This window comes from Panulirus ornatus, chromosome 10, assembly GCF_036320965.1.
Source record: "Panulirus ornatus isolate Po-2019 chromosome 10, ASM3632096v1, whole genome shotgun sequence".
Classification (NCBI taxonomy): domain Eukaryota; kingdom Metazoa; phylum Arthropoda; class Malacostraca; order Decapoda; family Palinuridae; genus Panulirus; species Panulirus ornatus.
This window is the reverse complement of record NC_092233.1, coordinates 29,443,232-29,463,948: the sequence shown is the minus strand read 5'-3', so window position 1 is coordinate 29,463,948 and position 20,717 is coordinate 29,443,232. Positions and strand designations below refer to the sequence as shown.

The window sequence follows — 20,717 nt, the reverse complement described above, 5'->3', positions numbered from 1 at the left end:
AGAAGACAAGGGAAATAAAAGCTCTAATAGGTGATATTGATAATTATTTTTGCTATTACTGGCATTGGTGAGCTAAATCACTAAATCTGCTGCCTTACTATCATTACATGTCCAGTATATTAAAGTGTTGGAAGTTGGATAAAGGCTATTTCACTGTCAATGTACTAAAAAAAAAAATCAATACTTGATACACCAATGTAAGTACAAAACTCTTGAACAAACTCCCAATCTGTCAATTCACCATTAGTCTATAAGCAGTAAGCAACATATCAAAAAATCATTATAAGATTGTTTTTGGAGGAGAAAAAGAATATGAAAATCATATTAGCTATCTACCATAGACTGATGGCGATATTCAAATGAAATTCCACTGTTCCTTCAACAATTAATACAAATCTATTAAGCTTATCATCCAAAACACACTTTGCAAACTTATTGTCCTTAAGAGTGTTCATTTCAATTATTCAAGACTTAAGGTTCTGGCTTCCAACTCTTTTGTTAAGCAACCACTACTCAACCCAATACCAGTGAAATAACTAATTTCACTTCTACCCCAACTACTTATACCCTTAACACCATATACAGGGGTACAATAATTTACTTACTTAACTGGGGATGACCTGATGAATATAAAATATAATCTTTTAATATCGGTTTAACATTGTTATGTACAGATATAAAAAACATAAATAACTGGACAATACTATCATGCAGAATGAATGACATGCATGAAGTGTAACATCTTAAACATCATAAAAGCTTTAACATGGTAAACTGATAGAATCATGATGGAAATTGAAATATTCATATACAGTACTGACGAAAGCTGATATTAATGTGAATGAAGTTCATACTGATAAACTGGTAGCATCATGATAGAAACTGAAATATTCATAGTAAGTACTGACAAAAGTTGATATCAATGTGCATGAAGCTCATACTTGTTAAATGCAATCTTTTACTCTAGTGAACTAGTATATCAAATCATACCCTACAAGAAACACTTTATATAACATGTTGTATACGTTATACAGTGTACATAAACAACAGGAAATAATATCTCGGTATTAGAGAATAGGTACCTCAGTCACTTTCCTATACTAAGTCCATTATGACTAATTATACTATTCTTCTGAAATGTTAACACTCCATAAAGATTAATAAAATATTACTACAGAGACAGTAAATCTGTATTCATTTCTCTTGAAGAATTCATTAATCTAATAAAAAGAATATGGAAACAAAAAAGTATAGTCTATTAATGCCAACAAAAATACACCATGTCTTGATAATGGAATAAACATTTATGACGATCCACATGATAAAGGAAGCTATCAACCAATTAAATGCCATTCTTTCACAAACAGTCACTCTTCCATGATCTACCACATTCAAAGAAGGGTGGTCACTGAAGAATCTAGAGGTAAATAGTCACAGAATTTTTCTCATTTACAGTAATACCCCAATTTGCACTCAGGATATGCTCCTGGAAAATGAAGTGCTAAGCATAACAGCTCTCTACAGTGTCATTATACTATTGCATATATGAAGATCCATTCCTCACGACATTTCTGTCTACCTATGATATTTAAAAAGTATCATATACGAGGGTTACAGGTATCAATAAACGTATCTTTACTAATCAATGAACAAATACATAACATACAGTATTGTAACATGAATGACAGTTGTCTGATGAATAGTGATGACTGCAGTAGAATGAGTGAGAGACAGGCAGCATATCGGTGACAGCCAGTGGGTGGAAGGGAGGTGGAAGGCAGTAGGCAGTGGAAATCAAACAGCTTACCATGGCTGAAGCTAATCCATCTCTGCATCACTGAAACACTGGCCACATCACTGCCAGACACTACTGAACACCTGATGTCTACCCAGATAAATGAGTGTATAAATGGGCAATGTTATATCCTTTCAACATCAAATTACATATCCTAAAAAATGGATTGACAAAACAAAAAGATGAAGGTGATTAGAGAGGTGGAGTGGAAGCAAGTGGTAACACATACCGTGTGTTGTTACCATGTGTTTCTCAAGAGCTGACTTTTAACCTACGACCACAACTACCACCACACACTTGTGCTTCAGTTAACTACAAAAATTTTATCTTATAAAGTAAGACCAACAATATAAAATCATAAAACAAAGTTATAATTATCTAATAGTCATGGGTACACACAAACAAAGCACTACTGAAGCAACACATCACAACAGCAGTGGGAGACAACATATGATTTGAAAGGCTGGGATACGAGGCCAGGCTGTGGCTCCATGTTTCAGCTGTTTTTTTTGAAGAAGGCATCCCAAGACTGCTTCTCTCTCTCTCTCTCTCTCTCTCTCTCTCTCTCTCTCTCTCTCTCTCTCTCTCTCTCTCTCTCTCTCTCATGGAGCAGTTCTCTGTAGCAGGATATCATGCTGAGGACGCTTCTCAATCTTGGTGCTGCACTGCCAGTCCAGATTATTCTCAGCAAACCAGTCGATGATTTCTGTGATCTTGGTGATGATGTCACTGAGGAATGATCTGGTGAGGTCCCTCTATGGTAGTGTGTCTGTCTCTTCTGCATAAGAGTTGTCAGCCTCACTATGGATGCAGTGAAGCACCAATTCCCACATTTCATCATTAAGACTGTCACCATGAGACTGAAGTAGCTCCTCCACAAGATTCATAATGACATTGTCCAATCCTGCTTTGTTGGCCAGCTCCTCCACATCATTTACAATGACACTGCCCAGTCCTGCTTTGTTGGCCAGCTAGACAATGCCACTCACCATCACTGGTACTGCATAAAAGCCCAGCAAGCTGTTGCATGCTTCTGGCCATAAGTTTTCCAAAATCCATTCATGTAATTGTTCATTACTTCATCCTTGGTTGTTCTAATATTGTCTATGGCCTTCATGAGGTGTTTCTCCAAAATTGTTGGACACATTGTTTATCTTTGCCATCTGTTTTTTCATCAAGTTGTCTGAAAGAGTGACAGAGGGAACAGGCCTTGAAATCTGATATACTCCCTGATCCATTGGCTGGATCATGAAAGGTGGAAGGTAGACTACTTCTGCAGGCATGCAGGTCCTAAGGGTGTCTAGATTCACAGGGTGGCCTGAGGTATTACTGAGCACCAACAGTGCTCTGGGTTTAGGATTCTCTCTTTCACTATAGCATTTCAATGATGAGCAAATTGGCAGAGGCCTTCGTATTTCATATCCAAATCACAAGAAGATGCTCTTTTGAAAATCCATTCATTGCTCATGGTGTTTCACAATGGCAGATGAGCATCAGTTCCAGCTTAAAGTCTCTTGAAGCATTACACACACACACACACACACACCAGTAGTATTTAGTGGTCTTTTGAAACCCTGAATGTTGACACATACTTCTCTTCTCATGAGACAAATGTGTGGGATGGCATTGTTTTCCAAAAAGGGCCAGTTTCCCCAATTGAAGACAAGCTTAGGAGGGTTGCTCCCACACTTGATGATAGCTTTGAGGGAGGAGGGAGCTTCAAGTCACCGTTATTACTGTCAACTTCGCATCATTATGTTAGGAACTTTTATCTTGCTTGCATTCTTAATAATGGATCCAACGTCATTGTAGCCAAAATGAAAGCATCACTGACATCGACCTGACACTCGATTAGCTTCCAACCGCCTCAACACTTGTAATTCTACAAAACTGGAGAGGCTTTTCTGGGCACTTTAGAAGCACTAGCAGCACTACAACTTGCAAGTTGTTTCCCAGACATGATTAAATACTGAAACACCAACACGAATGTGTGCATAGTGTAAGCATGGCATGATCTGCACTGTAATAACTGACAAGAGCGCTCAGCAATGACTGAATATGAGCATGTGTGTGTATGGTGTTCTGAATGGCCAAGAGAGTATACATAAAAACAGCTTCTCTTATTGTATCATGAGTGTTCGAACAAAACTTGACAACTTTCAAGGATTTTTATCTTTTCTAGTTAGTATAGAGCGCCAGAATAAAGCAAGACCACTAAAACAAGAAATACCTCCAAAGTAGTGCTAACTAGGGAATTACTATATCAAAGATTTTACTCAAACATTTACACAAGCTGTATACTATTTCAGCTGTTAAATAAGTCATCCAGTAACACTCTTTTTTTGCCGAGCTGGCATGGGCAGCTCAAGATCTAATCAAGAATGTGTGGAAGGAGAAAACATTATCTCAGAGAGCAAAAATGGGCATGTCTTAAGGAATAGTAGTTCCAACAATGTTATATAACTGTGAGGAATGGGCTATAGATATGGTTGTATGGAGGTGGGTGGATGTGTTGGAAATGAAATGCTAGAGGACAATATGTGGTGTGAGGTGGTTTGATCAAGTAAATAATGAAAGGGTAAGGGATATGAGTAGATATAAAAATAGTGTGGTCAAGACAACAGAAGAGGGTGTGTAGAAATGGTTTGGACAAATGGATAGAATGAGTGAGGAAAGATTAACAAAGAGGATATACGTGTCAGAGGTAAGGGGAGCAAAGAGAAGCAGGAGACCAAACTGGAGGTGGAAGGATGGAGTGAAAAAGATTTTGAGCAATTGGGGCCTAAACATACACAAGAGGGTGATAGGCGTGAAAGAAATGGAGTGAATTGGAACGATGTGGGTCGACGTGCTGTTAATGGATTCAATCAGGGCATGTGAAGTGTCTGGGGTAAACCATGGAAAGGTCTGTGCGGCCTGGATGTGGATACGGAGCTGTGGTTTCGGGGCAATACACATGACATCTAGAGACTGAGTGTGAATGAATGTGGCTGTTTTTGTCTGTTTTCCTGGCACTACATTACTGAAGCAGGTGATAGTGATGCTGTTTTACCTGTGGGGCAGGGTAGCAACAACAATGGAAGAAGGCAAGCAAGCATGAATATGTACATGCATATGAATGAAATGTCTGCATATGTATATGTATATGTTGATATGCATATGTGCGTATGTGGGAGTTTATGCACAAACACACACACTTCATTTTTATTATACTTTGTCGCTGTCTCCCGCGTTAGCGAAGTAGCACAAAGAAACAGACGAAAAGATGGCCCAACCCACCCACATACACATGTATACGTATACATACACATCCACACACAGCATATATACATACCTATACATCTCAACGTATACATAAAAAACACACACAAACATATACATATATACACATGTTCATAGTTCATACTGTCTGCCCTTATTCATTCCCGTCGCCACCCCGCCACACATGAAATAACAACCACCTCCCCCCTCATGTGTGTGAGGTAGCTCTAGGAGAAGACAACAAAGGCCACATTCGTTCACACTCAGTCTCTAGCTGTAATGTATAATGCACCAAAACCACAGCTCCCTTTCCACATCCAGGCCCCACACAACTTTCCATGGTTTACCCCAGATGCTTCACATGCCCTGGTTCCATCCATTGACAGCACGTCGACCCCGGTATACCACACTGTTCCAATTCCCTCTATTCCTTGCAAGCCTTTCACCCTCCTGCATTTTCAGGCCCCAATCACTCAAAATCTTTTTCACTCCATCTTTCCACCTCCAATTTGGTCTCCCACTTCTCCTCGTTCCCTCCACCTCTGACACATATATCTTCTTGGTCAATCTTTCCTCACTCATTCTTTCCATGTGACCAAACCATTTCAAAGCACCCTCTTCTGCTCTCTCAACCACACTCTTTTTGCTACCACACATCTCTCTTACCTTTTCATTACTTACTCGATCAAACCACCTCACACCACATATTGTCCTCAAACATCTCATTTCCATCCCATCCATCCTCCTCTGCACAACTCTATCTATAGCCCACACCTCAAAACCATAAACCATTGTTGGAACCACAATGCCTTCAAACATAACCATTTTTGCTTTCCAAGATAACGTTCTCGTCTTCCACACATTTTTCAACGCTCCTAGAACTTTCACCTCCTCCCCCACCCAATGATTCACTTCCATGGTTCCATCCGCTGCCAAATCCACTCCCAGATATCTAAAACACTTCACTTTCTCCAGTTTTTTCCATTGAAACTTACCTCCCAATTGACTTGTCCCTCAACCCTACTGTATCTAATAACCTTGCTCTTATTCATATTTTACTCTCAGCTTTCTTCTTTCACACACCTTATCAAACTCAGTCACCAGCTTCTGCAGTTTCTCACCTGAATCGGCCACCAGCGCTGTATCCTCCACCAGCACAATATCATCAGCGAACAACAACTGACTCACTTCCCATGCCCTCTCATCCACAACAGACTGCATACTTGCCCCTCTTTCCAAAACTTTAGCATTCACCTCCCTAACAACCCCATCCATAAACAAATTAAACATGCATGGAGACATCACACACCCCTGCAACAAACCAACATTCACTGAGAACCAATCGCCTTTCCTCTCTTCCTACACGTACACATGCCTTACAGCCTCGTTAAAAACTTTTCACTGCTTCTACCAACTTACCTCCTACATGATATTTTCTTAATACATTCCACAGAGCATCTCTATCAACTCTATCATATACCTTCTCCAGATCCATAAATGCTACATACAAATCCATTTGCTTTTCTAAGTATTTCTCACATACATATTTTAAAGCAAATACCTGATCCACACATCCTCTACCACTTCTGAAACCACACTGCTCTTCCCAAATCTGATGCTCTGTACATGCCTTCACCCTCTCAATCAATACCCGCCCATATAATTTACCAGGAATACTCAACAAACTTATACCTCTGTAATTTGAGCACTCACTCTTATCCCCTTTGCCTTTGTACAATGGCACTATGCAAGCATTCCACCAATCCTCACGCACCTCACCATGAATCATACATATATTAAATAACCTTACCAACCAGTCAACAATACAGTCACCCCCTTTTTTAATAAAATTCCACTGCAATACCATCCAAACCTGCTGCCATGCTGGCTTTCATCTTCCGCAAAGCTTTTACTACCTCTTCTCTGTTTACCAAATCAATCTCCCTAACCCTCTCACTTTGCACACCACCTCAACCAAAACACCCTGTATCTGCCACTCTATCATCAAACACATTCGACAAACCTACAAAATACTCACTCCATCTCCGTCTCACATCACCAATACTTGTTATCACCACCCCATCAGCCCCCTTCACTGATGATCCCATTTGTTGCCCTGTCTTACGCACTTTATTTACCTCTTTCTAAAACATCTTTTTATTCTTCCTAAAATCTAATGATACTCTCTCATCCCAACTCTTATTTACCCTCTTTTTTGCCTCTTGCACCTTTCTCTTGACCTCCTGTCTCTTTCTTTTATACATCTCCCACTCATTTCCATTATTTCTCTGCTAAAATCATCCAAATGCCTCTATCTTGTCTTTCACTAACAATCTTACTTCTTCATCCCACCACTCACTACCCTTTCTAATCTGCCCACCTCCCACGATTCTCATGCCACAAGCATCTTTTGCACAAGCCATCACTGCTTCCCTAAATACATCCCATTCCTCCCCCACTTCCCTTACCTCATTTTTTCTCACCTTTTTCCATTCTGTACTCAGTCTCTCCAGGTACTTCCTCACACAAGTCTCCTTCCCAAGCACATTTACTCTCACCACTCTCTTCACCCCAACATTCTCTCTTCTGAAAACCTCTTCAAATCTTCACCTTCGCCTCCACAAGAAAATGATCAGAAATCCCTCCAGTTGCACCTCTCAGCACATTAACATCCAAAAGTCTCTCTTTCCCATGCCCATCAATTAACACGTAATCCAATTACGCTCTCTGACCATCTCTCCTACTTACATACGTATACTTATGTATATCTCGCTTTTTACACCAGGTATTCCCAATCACCAGTCCTTTTTCAGCACATAAATCTACAAGCTCTTCACCATTTCCATTTATGACACAGATCATGTATACCAATTATTCCCTCAACTGCCACATTACTCAACTTTGCATTCAAATCACCCATCACTATAACCCGGTCTCATCTATCAAAACCACTAACACACTTATTTAGCTGCTACCAAAACACTTGCCTCTCATGATCTTTCTTCTCATGCCCAGGTGCATATGCACCAATAATCACCCATCTCTCTCCATCAACTTTCAGTTTTATCCATATCAATCTAGAGTTTACTTTCTTACACTCTATCACATACTCCCACAACTACTGTTTCAGGAGTAGTGCTACTCCTTCCCTTGCTCTTGTCCTTTCACTAACCCCTGACTTTACTCCAAAGACATTCCCAAACCACTCTTCCCCTTTACCCTAGAGCTTCGTTTCACTCAGAGCCAAAACATCCAGGTTCCTTTCCTCAAACATACTACCTATCTCTCCTTTTCCTCATCTTAGTTACATCCATATACATTTAGACACCCCAATTTGAGCCTTCGAGGGGGATGAGCACTCCTTCTGTTTCCCCATTTAGAAACTTAAAATAAAAGGAGGGGAGGGTTTCTAGTCCCCCACGCCCGTCCCCTTTAGTCGACTTTTACAACACGTGATGAATGCGTGGGAAGCATTCTCTCTCCCCTATATGTATGTATGTATGTATGTATGTATGTATGTATGTATATATATATATATATATATATATATATATATATATATATATATATATATATATATATATATATATATTTCTTTTTAATCATTCGCCATTTCCCGCATCAGCAAGGTAGCGTTAAGAACAGAAGACTGGGCCTCTGAGGGAACATCCTCACCTGGCCCCCTTCTCTGTTCCTTCTTTTGGAAAATTAAAAAAAAACAAGAGGGGAGGATTTCCAGTCCCCCGCTCCCTCCCCTTTTAGTTGCCTTCTACGACACGCAGGGAATACGTGGGAAGTATTCTTTCTCCCCTATCCCCAGGAGTATATATATACATATATATATATCAATCAAGGGTAAAGGGGAAGAGTGGTTTGGGAATGTCTGGGGAGTAAAGTCAGGGGTTAGTGAGAGGACAAGAGCAAGGGAAGGACTAGCAATACTCCTGAAACAGGAGTTGTGGGAGTATGTGATAGAGTGTAAGAAAGTAAATTCTCGATTAATATGGGTAAAACTGAAAGGTGATGGAGAGAGGTGGGTGATTATTGGTGCTTATGCACCTGGGCATGAGAAGAAAGATCAAGAGAGGCAAGTGTTTTGGGAGCAGCTGAATGAGTGTGTTAGTGGTTTTGATGCACAAGACCGGGTTATAGTGATGGGTGATTTGAATGCAAAGGTGAGTAATGTGGCAGTTGAGGGAATAATTGGTATACATGGGGTGTTCAGTGTTGTAAATGGAAATGAAGAGCTTGTAGATTTATGTGCTGAAAAAGGACTGATGATTGGGAATACCTGGTTTAAAAAGCGAGATATACATAAGTATACTTATGTAAGTAGAAGAGATGGCCAGAGAGCGTTATTGGATTACGTGTTAATTGACAGGCGTGCGAGAGAGACTTTTGGATGTTAATGTGCTGAGAGGTGCAACTGGAGGGATGTCTGATCATTATCTTGTGGAGGCTAAGGTGAAGATTTGTATGGGTTTTCAGAAAAGAAGAGTGAATGTTGCGGTGAAGAGGGTGGTGAGAGTAAGTGAGCTTGAGAAGGAGACCTGTGTGAGGGAGTACCAGGAGAGACTGAGTACAGAATGGAAAAAGGTGAGAACAATGGAAGTAAGGGGAGTGGGGGAGGAATGGGATGTATTTAGGGAATCAGTGATGGATTGCGCAAAAGATGCTTGTGGCATGAGAAGAGTGGGAGGTGGGTTGATTAGAAAGGGTAGTGAGTGGTGGGATGAAGAAGTAAGAGTATTAGTGAAAGAGAAGAGAGAGGCATTTGGACGATTTTTGCAGGGAAAAAATGCAATTGAGTGGGAGATGTATAAAAGAAAGAGACAGGAGGTCAAGAGAAAGGTGCAAGAGGGGAAAAAAAGGGCAAATGAGAGATGGGGTGAGAGAGTATCATTAAATTTTAGGGAGAATAAAAAGATGTTCTGGAAGGAGGTAAATAAAGTGCGTAAGACAAGGGAGCAAATGGGAACTTCAGTGAAGGGCGCAAATGGGGAGGTGATAACAAGTAGTGGTGATGTGAGAAGGAGATGGAGTGAGTATTTCGAAGGTTTGTTGAATGTGTTTGATGATAGAGTGGCAGATATAGGGTGTTTTGGTCGAGGTGGTGTGCAAAGTGAGAGGGTTAGGGAAAATGATTTGATAAACAGAGAAGAGGTAGTGAAAGCTTTGCGGAAGATGAAAGCCGGCAAGGCAGCAGGTTTGGATGTTATTGCAGTGGAATTTATTAAAAAAGGGGGTGACTGTATTGTTGACTGGTTGGTAAGGTTATTTAATGTATGTATGACTCATGGTGAGGTGCCTGAGGATTGGCGGAATGCGTGCATAGTGCCATTGTACAAAGGCAAAGGGGATAAGAGTGAGTGCTCAAATTACAGAGGTATAAGTTTGTTGAGTATTCCTGGTAAATTATATGGGAGGGTATTAATTGAGAGGGTGAAGGCATGTACAGAGCATCAGATTGGGGAAGAGCAGTGTGGTTTCAGAAGTGGTAGAGGATGTGTGGATCAGGTGTTTGCTTTCAAGAATGTATGTGAGAAATACTGAGAAAAGCAAATGGATTTGTATGTAGCATTTATGGATCTGGAGAAGGCATATGATAGAGTTGATAGAGATGCTCTGTGGAAGGTATTAAGAATATATGGTGTGGGAGGCAAGTTGTTAGAAGCAGTGAAAAGTTTTTATCGAGGATGTAAGGCATGTGTACGTGTAGGAAGAGAGGAAAGTGATTGGTTCTCAGTGAATGTAGGTTTGCGGCAGGGGTGTGTGATGTCTCCATGGTTGTTTAATTTGTTTATGGATGGGGTTGTTAGGGAGGTAAATGCAAGAGTTTTGGAAAGAGGGGCAAGTATGAAGTCTGTTGGGGATGAGAGAGCTTGGGAAGTGAGTCAGTTGTTGTTCGCTGATGACACAGCGCTGGTGGCTGATTCATGTGTGAAACTGCAGAAGCTGGTGACTGAGTTTGATAAAGTGTGTGGAAGAAGAAAGTTAAGAGTAAATGTGAATAAGAGCAAGGTTATTAGGTACAGTAGGGTTGAGGGTCAAGTCAATTGGGAGGTGAGTTTGAATGGAGAAAAACTGGAGAAGTGAAGTGTTTTAGATATCTGGGAGTGGATCTGGCAGCGGATGGAACCATGGAAGCGGAAGTGGATCATAGGGTGGGGGAGGGGGCGAAAATTCTGGGGGCCTTGAAGAATGTGTGGAAGTCGAGAACATTATCTCGGAAAGCAAAAATGGGTATGTTTGAAGGAATAGTGGTTCCAACAATGTTGTATGGTTGCGAGGCGTGGGCTATGGATAGAGTTGTGCGCAGGAGGATGGATGTGCTGGAAATGAGATGTTTGAGGACAATGTGTGGTGTGAGGTGGTTTGATCGAGTGAGTAACGTAAGTGTAAGAGAGATGTGTGGAAATAAAAAGAGCGTGGTTGAGAGAGCAGAAGAGGGTGTTTTGAAGTGGTTTGGGCACATAGAGAGGATGAGTGAGGAAAGATTGACCAAGAGGATATATGTGTCGGAGGTGGAGGGAACAAAGAGAAGAGGGAGACCAAATTGGAGGTGGAAAGATGGAGTGAAAAAGATTTTGTGTGATCGGGGCCTGAACATGCAGGAGGGTGAAAGGAGGGCAAGGAATAGAGTGAATTGGAGCGATGTGGTATACCGGGGTTGACGTGCTGTCAGTGGATTGAATCAAGGCATGTGAAGCGTCTGGGGTAACCATGGAAAGCTGTGTAGGTATGTATATTTGCGTGTGTGGACGTATGTATATACATGTGTATGGGGGTGGGTTGGGCCATTTCTTTCGTCTGTTTCCTTGCGCTACCTCGCAAACGCGGGAGACAGCGACAAAGTATAATAAAAATATAAATAAAAAAAAAAAAATATATATATATATATATATATATATATATATATATATATATATATAGATGAAAGAAATGGCCCAACCCACCCCCATACGCATGTATATACATACGTCCACACACGAAAATATACATACCTACACAGCTTTCCATGGTTTACCCCAGACGCTTTACATGCCCTGATTCAATCCACTGACAGCACATCAACCCCGGTATACCACATCGATCCAATTCACTCTATTCCTTGCCCTCCTTTCACCCTCCTGCATGTTCAGGCCCCGATCACTCAAAATCTTTTTCACTCCATCTTTCAACCTCCAATTTGGTCTCCCACTTCTCCTCGTTCCCTCCACCTCCAACACATATCTCCTCTTGGTCAACCTTTCCTCACTCATTCTCTCCATGTGCCCAAACCATTTCAAAACATCCTCTTCTGCTCTCTCAACCACGCTCTTTTTATTTTCACACATCTCTCTTACCCTTACGTTACTTACTCGATCAAACCACCTCACACCACACATTGTCCTCAATATATATATATATATATATATATATATATATATATATATATATATATATATATATACATTCTTTTCTTTCTTTCATACTATTCGCCATTTCCCGCATTAGTGAGGTAGCGTTAAGGATAGAGGACTGGGCCTTTGAGGGAATATCCTCACCTGGCCCCCTTCTCTGTTCCTTCTTTTGGAAAATTAAAAAAAAAAAAAAATTAGAGGGGAGGATTTCCCTTCCCTTTTAGTCACCTTCTGTGACATGTAGGGAATACATGGGAAGTATTCTTTCTCCCCTATATATATATATATATATATACATATATATGGGGAAGAGCAGTGTGGTTTCAGAAGTGGTAGAGGATGTATGGATCAGGTGTTTGCTTTGAAGAATGTATGTGAAAAATACTTAGAAAAGCAAATGGATTTGTATGTAGCATTTATGGATATGGAAAAGGCATATGATAAGAGTTGATAGAGATGCTCTCTGGAAGGAATTAAGAATATATGGTGTGGGAGGCAAGTTGTTAGAAGCAGTGAAAAGTTTTTATCGAGGATGTAAGGCATGTGTACGTGTAGGAAGAGAGGAAAGTGATTGGTTCTCAGTGAATGTAGGTTTCCAGCAAAGGTGTGTGACGTCTCCAAGGTAGTTTAATTTGCTTATGGATGGGGTTGTTAGGGAGGTGAATGCAAGAGTTTTGGAAAGAGGGGCAAGTATGAAGTCTGTTGTGGATAAGAGAGCTTGGGAAGTGAGTCACTTGTTGTTCGCTGATGATACAGTACTGGTGGCTGATTCATGTGAGAAACTGCAAAAGCTGGTGACTGAGTTTGGTAAAGTGTGTGAAAGAAGAAAGTTAAGAGCAAATGTGAATAAGAGCAAGGTTATTAGGTACAGTAGGGTTGAGGGTCAAGTCAATTGGGAGGTAAGTTTGAATGGAGAAAACTGGAGGAAGTAAAGTGTTTTAGATATCTGGGAGTTGATCTGGCAGCGGATGGAACCATGGAAGCGGAAGTGAATCATAGGGTGGGGGAGGGAGCAAAAATCCTGGGAGCCTTGAAGGATGTTTGGAAGTCGAGAACATTATCTTGGAAAGCAAAAATGGGTATGTTTGAAGGAATAGTGGTTCCAACAATGTTGTATGGTTGTGAGGCGTGGCCTATGGATAGAGTTGTGTGCAGGAGGGTGGATGTGCTGGAAATGAGATGTTTGAGGACAATATGTGGTGTGAGGTGGTTTGATCGAGTAAGTAATGTAAGGGTGAGAGAGATGTGTGGAAATAAAAAGAGTATGGTTGAGAGAGCAGAGGAGGGTGTTTTGAAATGGTTTGGTCACATGGAGAGAATGAGTGAGGAAAGATTGACCAAAACGATATATGTGTCGGAGGTGGAGGGAACGAGGAGAAGTGGGAGACCAAATTGGAGGTGGAAAGATGGAGTGAAAAAGATTTTAAGTGATTGGGGCCTGAACATCCAGGAGGGTGAAAGGCTTGCAAGGAATAGAGTGAAGTGGAACGATGTGGTATACAGGGGTCGACATGCTGTCAATGGATTAAACCAGGGCATGTGAAGCGTCTGGGGTAAACCATGGAAAGTTCTGTGGGGCCTGGATGTGGAAAGGGAGCTGTGGTTTGGGTGCATTATTACATGACAGCTAGAGACTGAGTGTGAACGAATGGGGCCTTTGTTGTCTTTTCCTAGTGCTACCTCGCACACATGAGGGGGGAGGGGGGTTGTTACTCCAGGTGTAGCGAGGAGGCGATGGGAATGAATAAAGGCAGACAGTATGAATTGTGTACACGTGTATATATGTATATGTCTGTGTGTGTATATATATGTATACATTGAGATGTATAGGTATGTATATTTGCGTGGGTGGACGTGTATGTATATACATGAGTATGTGGGTGGGTTGGGCCATTTCTTTCATCTGTTTCCTTGCGCTACCTCGCTAATGTGGGAGACAGCGACAAAGCAAAATAAATAAAATAAAAATATTTATTTATTGATATATTTTACTTTGTCGCTGTCTCCTGCGTTTGCAAGGTAGCGCAAGGAAAGAAAGACAAAAGAAATGGCCCAACCCACCCCCATACACATGTATATACATACACATCCACACACGCAAATATACATACCCATACATCTCAATGTACACGTATATATACACACACAGACATATACATATATACACATAAATACAATTCACACTGTCTGCCTTTATTCATTCCCATCACCACCTCGCCACACATGGAAGAACATCCCCCTACCCCCTCATGTGTGTGAGGCAGTGCTAGGAAAAGACAACAAAGGCCCCATTCGTTCACACTCACTCTCTAGTTGTCATGCAATAATGCCCGAAATCACAGCTCCCTTTCCACATCCAGGCCCCACACAACTTTCCACGGTTTACCCCAGACGCTTCACATGCCCTGATTCAATACATTGACAGCACATCGACTTCGGTATACCACATTGATCCAATTCACTCTATTCCTTGCACGCCTTTCACCCTCCTGCATGTTCAGGCCCCGATCACTCAAAAGCTTTTTCACTCGATCTTTCCACCTCCAATTTGGTCTTCCACTTCTCCTCAATCCCTCCACTTCTGACACATATATCCTCTTGGTCAATCTTTCCTAACTCATTCTCTCCATGTGCCCAAACCATTTCAAAACACCCTCTTCTGCTCTCTCAACCATGCTCTTCTTATTTCCACACATCTCTCTTACCCTTACATTACTTACTCAATTAAACCACCTCACACCACATATTGTCCTCAAACATCTCATTTCCAGCACATCCACCCTCCTGCGCACAACTCTATCCATAGCCCACGCCTCGCAACAATACAACATTGTTGGAACTACTATTCCTTCAAACATACCCATTTTTGCTTTCCAAGATAATGTTCTCGACTTCCAAACATCCTTCAAGGCTCCCAGGATTCTCGCTCCCTCCCCCACCCTATGATTCACTTCCGCTTCCATGGTTCCATCCGCTGCCAGATCCACTCCCAGATATCTAAAACACTTTACTTCCTCCAGTTTTCTCCATTCAAACTTACCTCCCAATTGACTTGACCCTCAACCCTACTGTACCTAATAACCTTGCTCTTATTCACATTTACTCTTAACTTTCTTCTTTCACACACTTTACCAAACTCAGTCACCAGCTTCTGCAGTTTCTCACATGAATCAGCCACCAGCGCTGTATCATCAGCGAACAACAAGTGACTCACTTCCCAAGCTCTCTTATCCACAACAGACTTCATACTTGCCCCTCTTTCCAAAACTCTTGCATTCACCTACATAACAACCCCATCCATAAGCAAATTAAATTACCATGGAGACATCACACACCTTTGCAGCAAACCTACATTCACTGAGAACCAATCACTTTCCTCTCTTCCTACACGTACACATGCCTTACATCCTCGATAAAAACTTTTCACTGCTTTGTAACAACTTGCCTCCCACACCATATATTCTTAAAACCTTCCACAGAGCATCTCTATCAACTCTATCATATGTCTTCTCCAGATCCATAAATGCTACATACAAGTCCATTTGTTTTTCTAAGTATTTCTCGCATATATTCTTCAAAGCAAACACCTGATCCACACATCCTCTACCACTTCTGAAACCACACTGCTCTTCCCCAATCTGATGCTCTGTACATGCCTTCACCCTCTCAATCAATACCCTCCCATATAATTTACCAGGAATACTCAACAAACTTATACCTCTGTAATTTGAGCACTCACTCTTATCCCTTTTGCCTTTATACAATGGCAATATGCACGTATTCCACCAATCCTCAGGCACCTCACCATGAATCATACACATATTAAATAACCTTACCAATCAGTCAACAGTACAGTCACCCCATTTTTTTAATAAATTCCACTGCAATACCATCGAAACCTGCTAACTTGCCGGCTTTCATCTTCCATAAATCTTTTACTACCTCTTCTCTGTTTACCAAATCATTTTCCCTAACCCTCTCACTTTGCACACCACCTCGACCAAAACACCCTATATCTGCCACTCTATCATCAAACACATTCAACAAACCTTCAAAATACTCACTCCATCTCCTTCTCACATCACCACTACTTGTTATCACCTCCCCATTTGCGCCCTTCACTGAAGTTCCCATTTGCTCCCTTGTCTTACGCACTTTATTTACCTCCTTCCAGAACATCTTTTTATTCTCCCTAAAATTTAATGATACTCTCTCACCCCAACTCTCATTTGCCCTTTTTTTCACCTCTTGCACCTTTCTCTTGACCTCCTGTCTCTTTCTTCTATACGTCTCCCACTCATTTCCATTTTTTCCCTGCAAAATCGTCCAAATACCTCTCTCTTCTCTTTCACTAATAATCTTACTTCTTCATCCCACCACTCACTACCCTTTCTAATCAACCCACCTCCCACGCTTTTCATGCCACAAGCATCTTTTGCGCAAGCCATCACTGCTTCCCTAAATACATCCCATTCCTCCCCCACTCCCCTTACCTCCTTTGTTCTCACCTTTTTCCATTCTGTACTCAGTCTCTCCTGGTACTTCCTCAAACAAGTCTCTTTCCCAAGCTCACTTACTCTCACCACCCTCTTCAACCCAACATTCTCTCTTCTTTTCTGTAAACCCATAAAAATCTTCACCTTAGCCTCCACAAGATAATGATCAGACATCCCTCCAGTTGCACCTCTTAGCACATTAACATCCAAAAGTCTCTCTTTCGTGCGCCTGTCAATTAACACGTAATCCAATAACGCTCTCTGGCCATCTCTCCTACTTACATACGTATACTTATGTATATCTCGCTTTTTACACCAGGTATTCCCAATCACCAGTCCTTTTTCAGCACATAAATCTACAAGCTCTTCACCATTTCCATTTACAACACTGAACACCCCATGTATACCAATTATTCCCTCAACTGCCACATTACTCACCTTTGCATTCAAATCACCCATCACTATAACCCGGTCTTGTGCATCAAAACCACTAACACACTCATTCAGCTGCTCCCAAAACACTTGCCTCTCATGATCTTTCTTCTCATGCCCAGGTGCATATGCACCAATAATCACCCATCTCTCTCCATCAACTTTCAGTTTTACCCATATTAATCGAGAATTTACTTTCTTACATTCTATCACATACTCCCACAACTCCTGTTTCAGGAGTACTGCTACTCCTTCCCTTGCTCTTGTCCTCTCACTAACCCCTGACTTTACTCCCAAGACATTCCCAAACCACTCTTCCCCTTTACCCTTGAGCTTTGTTTCACTCACAGCCAAAACATCCAGGTTCCTTTCCTGAAACATACTACCTATCTCTCCTGTTTTCACATCTTGGTTACATCCACACACATTTAGACACCCCAATCTGAGCCTACGAGGAGGATGAGCACTCCCTGCGTGACTCATTTTATATATATATATATATATATATATATATATATATATATATATATATATATATATATATATATGGAAAAAGGTGAGAACAATGGAAGTAAGGGGAGTGGGGGAGGAATGGGATGTATTTAGGGAATCAGTGATGGATTGCGCAAAAGATGCTTGTGGCATGAGAAGAGTGGGAGGTGGGTTGATTAGAAAGGGTAGTGAGTGGTGGGATGAAGAAGTAAGAGTATTAGTGAAAGAGAAGAGAGAGGCATTTGGACGATTTTTGCAGGGAATAAATGAAATTGAGTGGGAGACGTATAAAAGAAAGAGACAGGAGGTCAAGAGAAAGGTGCAAGAGGTGAAAAAAAGGGCAAATGAGAGTTGGGGTGAGAGAGTATCATTAAATTTTAGGGAGAATAAAAAGATGTTCTGGTATGAGGTAAATAAAGTGCGTAAGACAAGGGAGCAAATGGGAACTTCAGTGGAGGGCGCAAATGGGGAGGTGATAACAAGTAGTGGTGATGTGAGGAGATGGAGTGAGTATTTTGAAGGTTTGTTGAATGTGTTTGATGATAGAGTGGCAGATATAGGGTGTTTTGGTCAAGGTGGTGTGCAAAATGCGAGGGTTAGGGAAAATGAGTTGGTAAACAGAGAAGAGGTAGTAAAAGCTTTGCGGAAGATGAAAGCCGGCAAGGCAGCAGGTTTGGATGGTATTGCAGTGGAATTTATTAAAAAAGGGGGTGACTGTATTGTTGACTGGTGGGTAAGGTTATTTAATGTATGTATGACTCATGGTGAGGTGCCTGAGGATTGGCGGAATGCGTGCATAGTGCCATTGTACAAAGGCAAAGGGGATAAGAGTGAGTGCTCAAATTACAGAGGTATAAGTTTGTTGAGTATTCCTGGCAAATTATATGGGAGGGTATTGATTGAGAGGGTGAAGGCATGTACAGAGCATCAGATTGGGGAAGAGCAGTGTGGTTTCAGAAGTGGTAGAGGATGTGTGGATCAGGTGTTTGCTTTGAAGAATGTATGTGAGAAATACTTAGAAAAGCAAATGGATTTGTATGTAGCATTTATGGATCTGGAGAAGGCATATGATAGAGTTGATAGAGATGCTCTGTGGAAGGTATTAAGAATATATGGTGTGGGAGGCAAGTTGTTAGAAGCAGTGAAAAGTTTTTATCGAGGATGTAAGGCATGTGTACGTGTAGGAAGAGAGGAAAGTGATTGGTTCTCAGTGAATGTAGGTTTGCGGCAGGGGTGTGTAATGTCTCCATGGTTGTTTAATTTGTTTATGGATGGGGTTGTTAGGGAGGTGAATGCAAGAGTTTTGGAAAGAGGGGCAAGTATGAAGTCTGTTGTGGATAAGAGAGCTTGGGAAGTGAGTCACTTGTTGTTCGCTGATGATACACTACTGGTGGCTGATTCATGTGAGAAACTGCAGAAGCTGGTGACTGAGTTTGGTAAAGTGTGTGAAAGAAGAAAGTTAAGAGTAAATGTGAATAAGAGCAAGGTTATTAGGTACAGTAGGGTGGAGGGTCAATTCAATTGGGAGGCGAGTTTGAATGGAGAAAAACTGGAGGAAGTGAAGTGTTTTAGATATCTGGGAGTGGATCTGGCAGCGGATGGAACCATGGAAGCAGAAGTGGATCATAGGGTGGGGGAGGGGGCAAAAATTCTGGGGGCCTTGAAGAATGTGTGGAAGTCGAGAACATTATCTCGGAAAGCAAAAATGGGTATGTTTGAAGGAATAGTGGTTCCAACAATGTTGTATGGTTGCGAGGCGTGGACTATGGATAGAGTTGTGCGCAGGAGGATGGATGTGCTGGAAATGAGATGTTTGAGGACAATGTGTGGTGTGAGGTGGTTTGATCGAGTAAGTAACGTAAGGGTAAGAGAGATGTGTGGAAATAAAAAGAGCGTGGTTGAGAGAGCAGAAGAGGGTGTTTTGAAATGGTTTCGTCACATGGAGAGAATGAGTGAGGAAAGATTGACCAAGAGGATATATGTGTCGGAGGTGGAGGGAACGAGGAGAAGAGGGAGACCAAATTGGAGGTGGAAAGATGGAGTGAAAAAGATTTTGTGTGATCGGGGCCTGAACATGCAGGAGGGTGAAAGGAGGCCAAAGAATAGAGTGAATTGGAGCGATGTGGTATACCGGGGTTGACGTGCTGTCAGTGGATTGAATCAAGGCATGTGTATGGGGGTGGGTTGGGCCATTTCTTTCGTCTGTTTCCTTGCACTACCTCGCAAACGCGGGAGACAGCGGCAAAAAAAAAAAAAAAAAAAAAAAAAAATATATATATATATATATATATATATATATATATATATATATATATATATATATATATATATATACATATATATTCTTTTAAACTATTCGCCATTTCCCGCATTAGCGAGGTAGCGTTAAGAACAGAGGACTGGGCCTTTGAGGGAATACCCTCACCTGGCCCAATTCTCTGTTCCTTCTTTTGGAAAATTAAAAAAAAACCGAGAGGGGAGGATTTCCAGCCCCCCGCTCCCTCCCCTTTTAGTCGCCTTCTACGACACGCAGGGAATACGTGGGAAGTACTCTTAATCCCCTATCCCCAGGGATATATATATAAGGTTATTGGTAAGGTTATTTAATGTATGTATGATTCATGGTGAGGTGCCTGAGGATTGGCGGAATGCTTGCATAGTGCCACTGTACAAAGGCAAAGGGGATAAGAGTGAGTGCTCAAATTACAGAGGTATAAGTTTGTTGAGTATTCCTGGTAAATTATATGGGAGGGTATTGATTGAGAGGGTGAAGACATTGTACAGAGCATCAGATTGGGGAAGAGCAGTGTGGTTTCAGAAGTGGTACAGGATGTGTGG

At 41.4% G+C, this 20,717-nt stretch overlaps 1 protein-coding gene across 23 annotated transcripts in view; it reads right to left on the bottom strand.

Moving 5' to 3' along the window:
• The window catches only part of lap (phosphatidylinositol-binding clathrin assembly protein lap), an 806,852-nt gene that overhangs the window by 519,915 nt on the left and 266,220 nt on the right, over positions 1-20,717 (bottom strand). For 20 of the 23 annotated variants that reach the window (XM_071665674.1, XM_071665679.1, XM_071665690.1 and 17 more), the window contains exon 4: positions 606-620. The exons of the other annotated variants lie outside the window; for them this stretch is intronic. In XM_071665674.1, the coding sequence (XP_071521775.1) occupies positions 606-620 (15 nt within the window). The remainder of the gene's footprint in view (positions 1-605; positions 621-20,717) is intronic. 23 annotated transcript variants of the gene reach the window in all.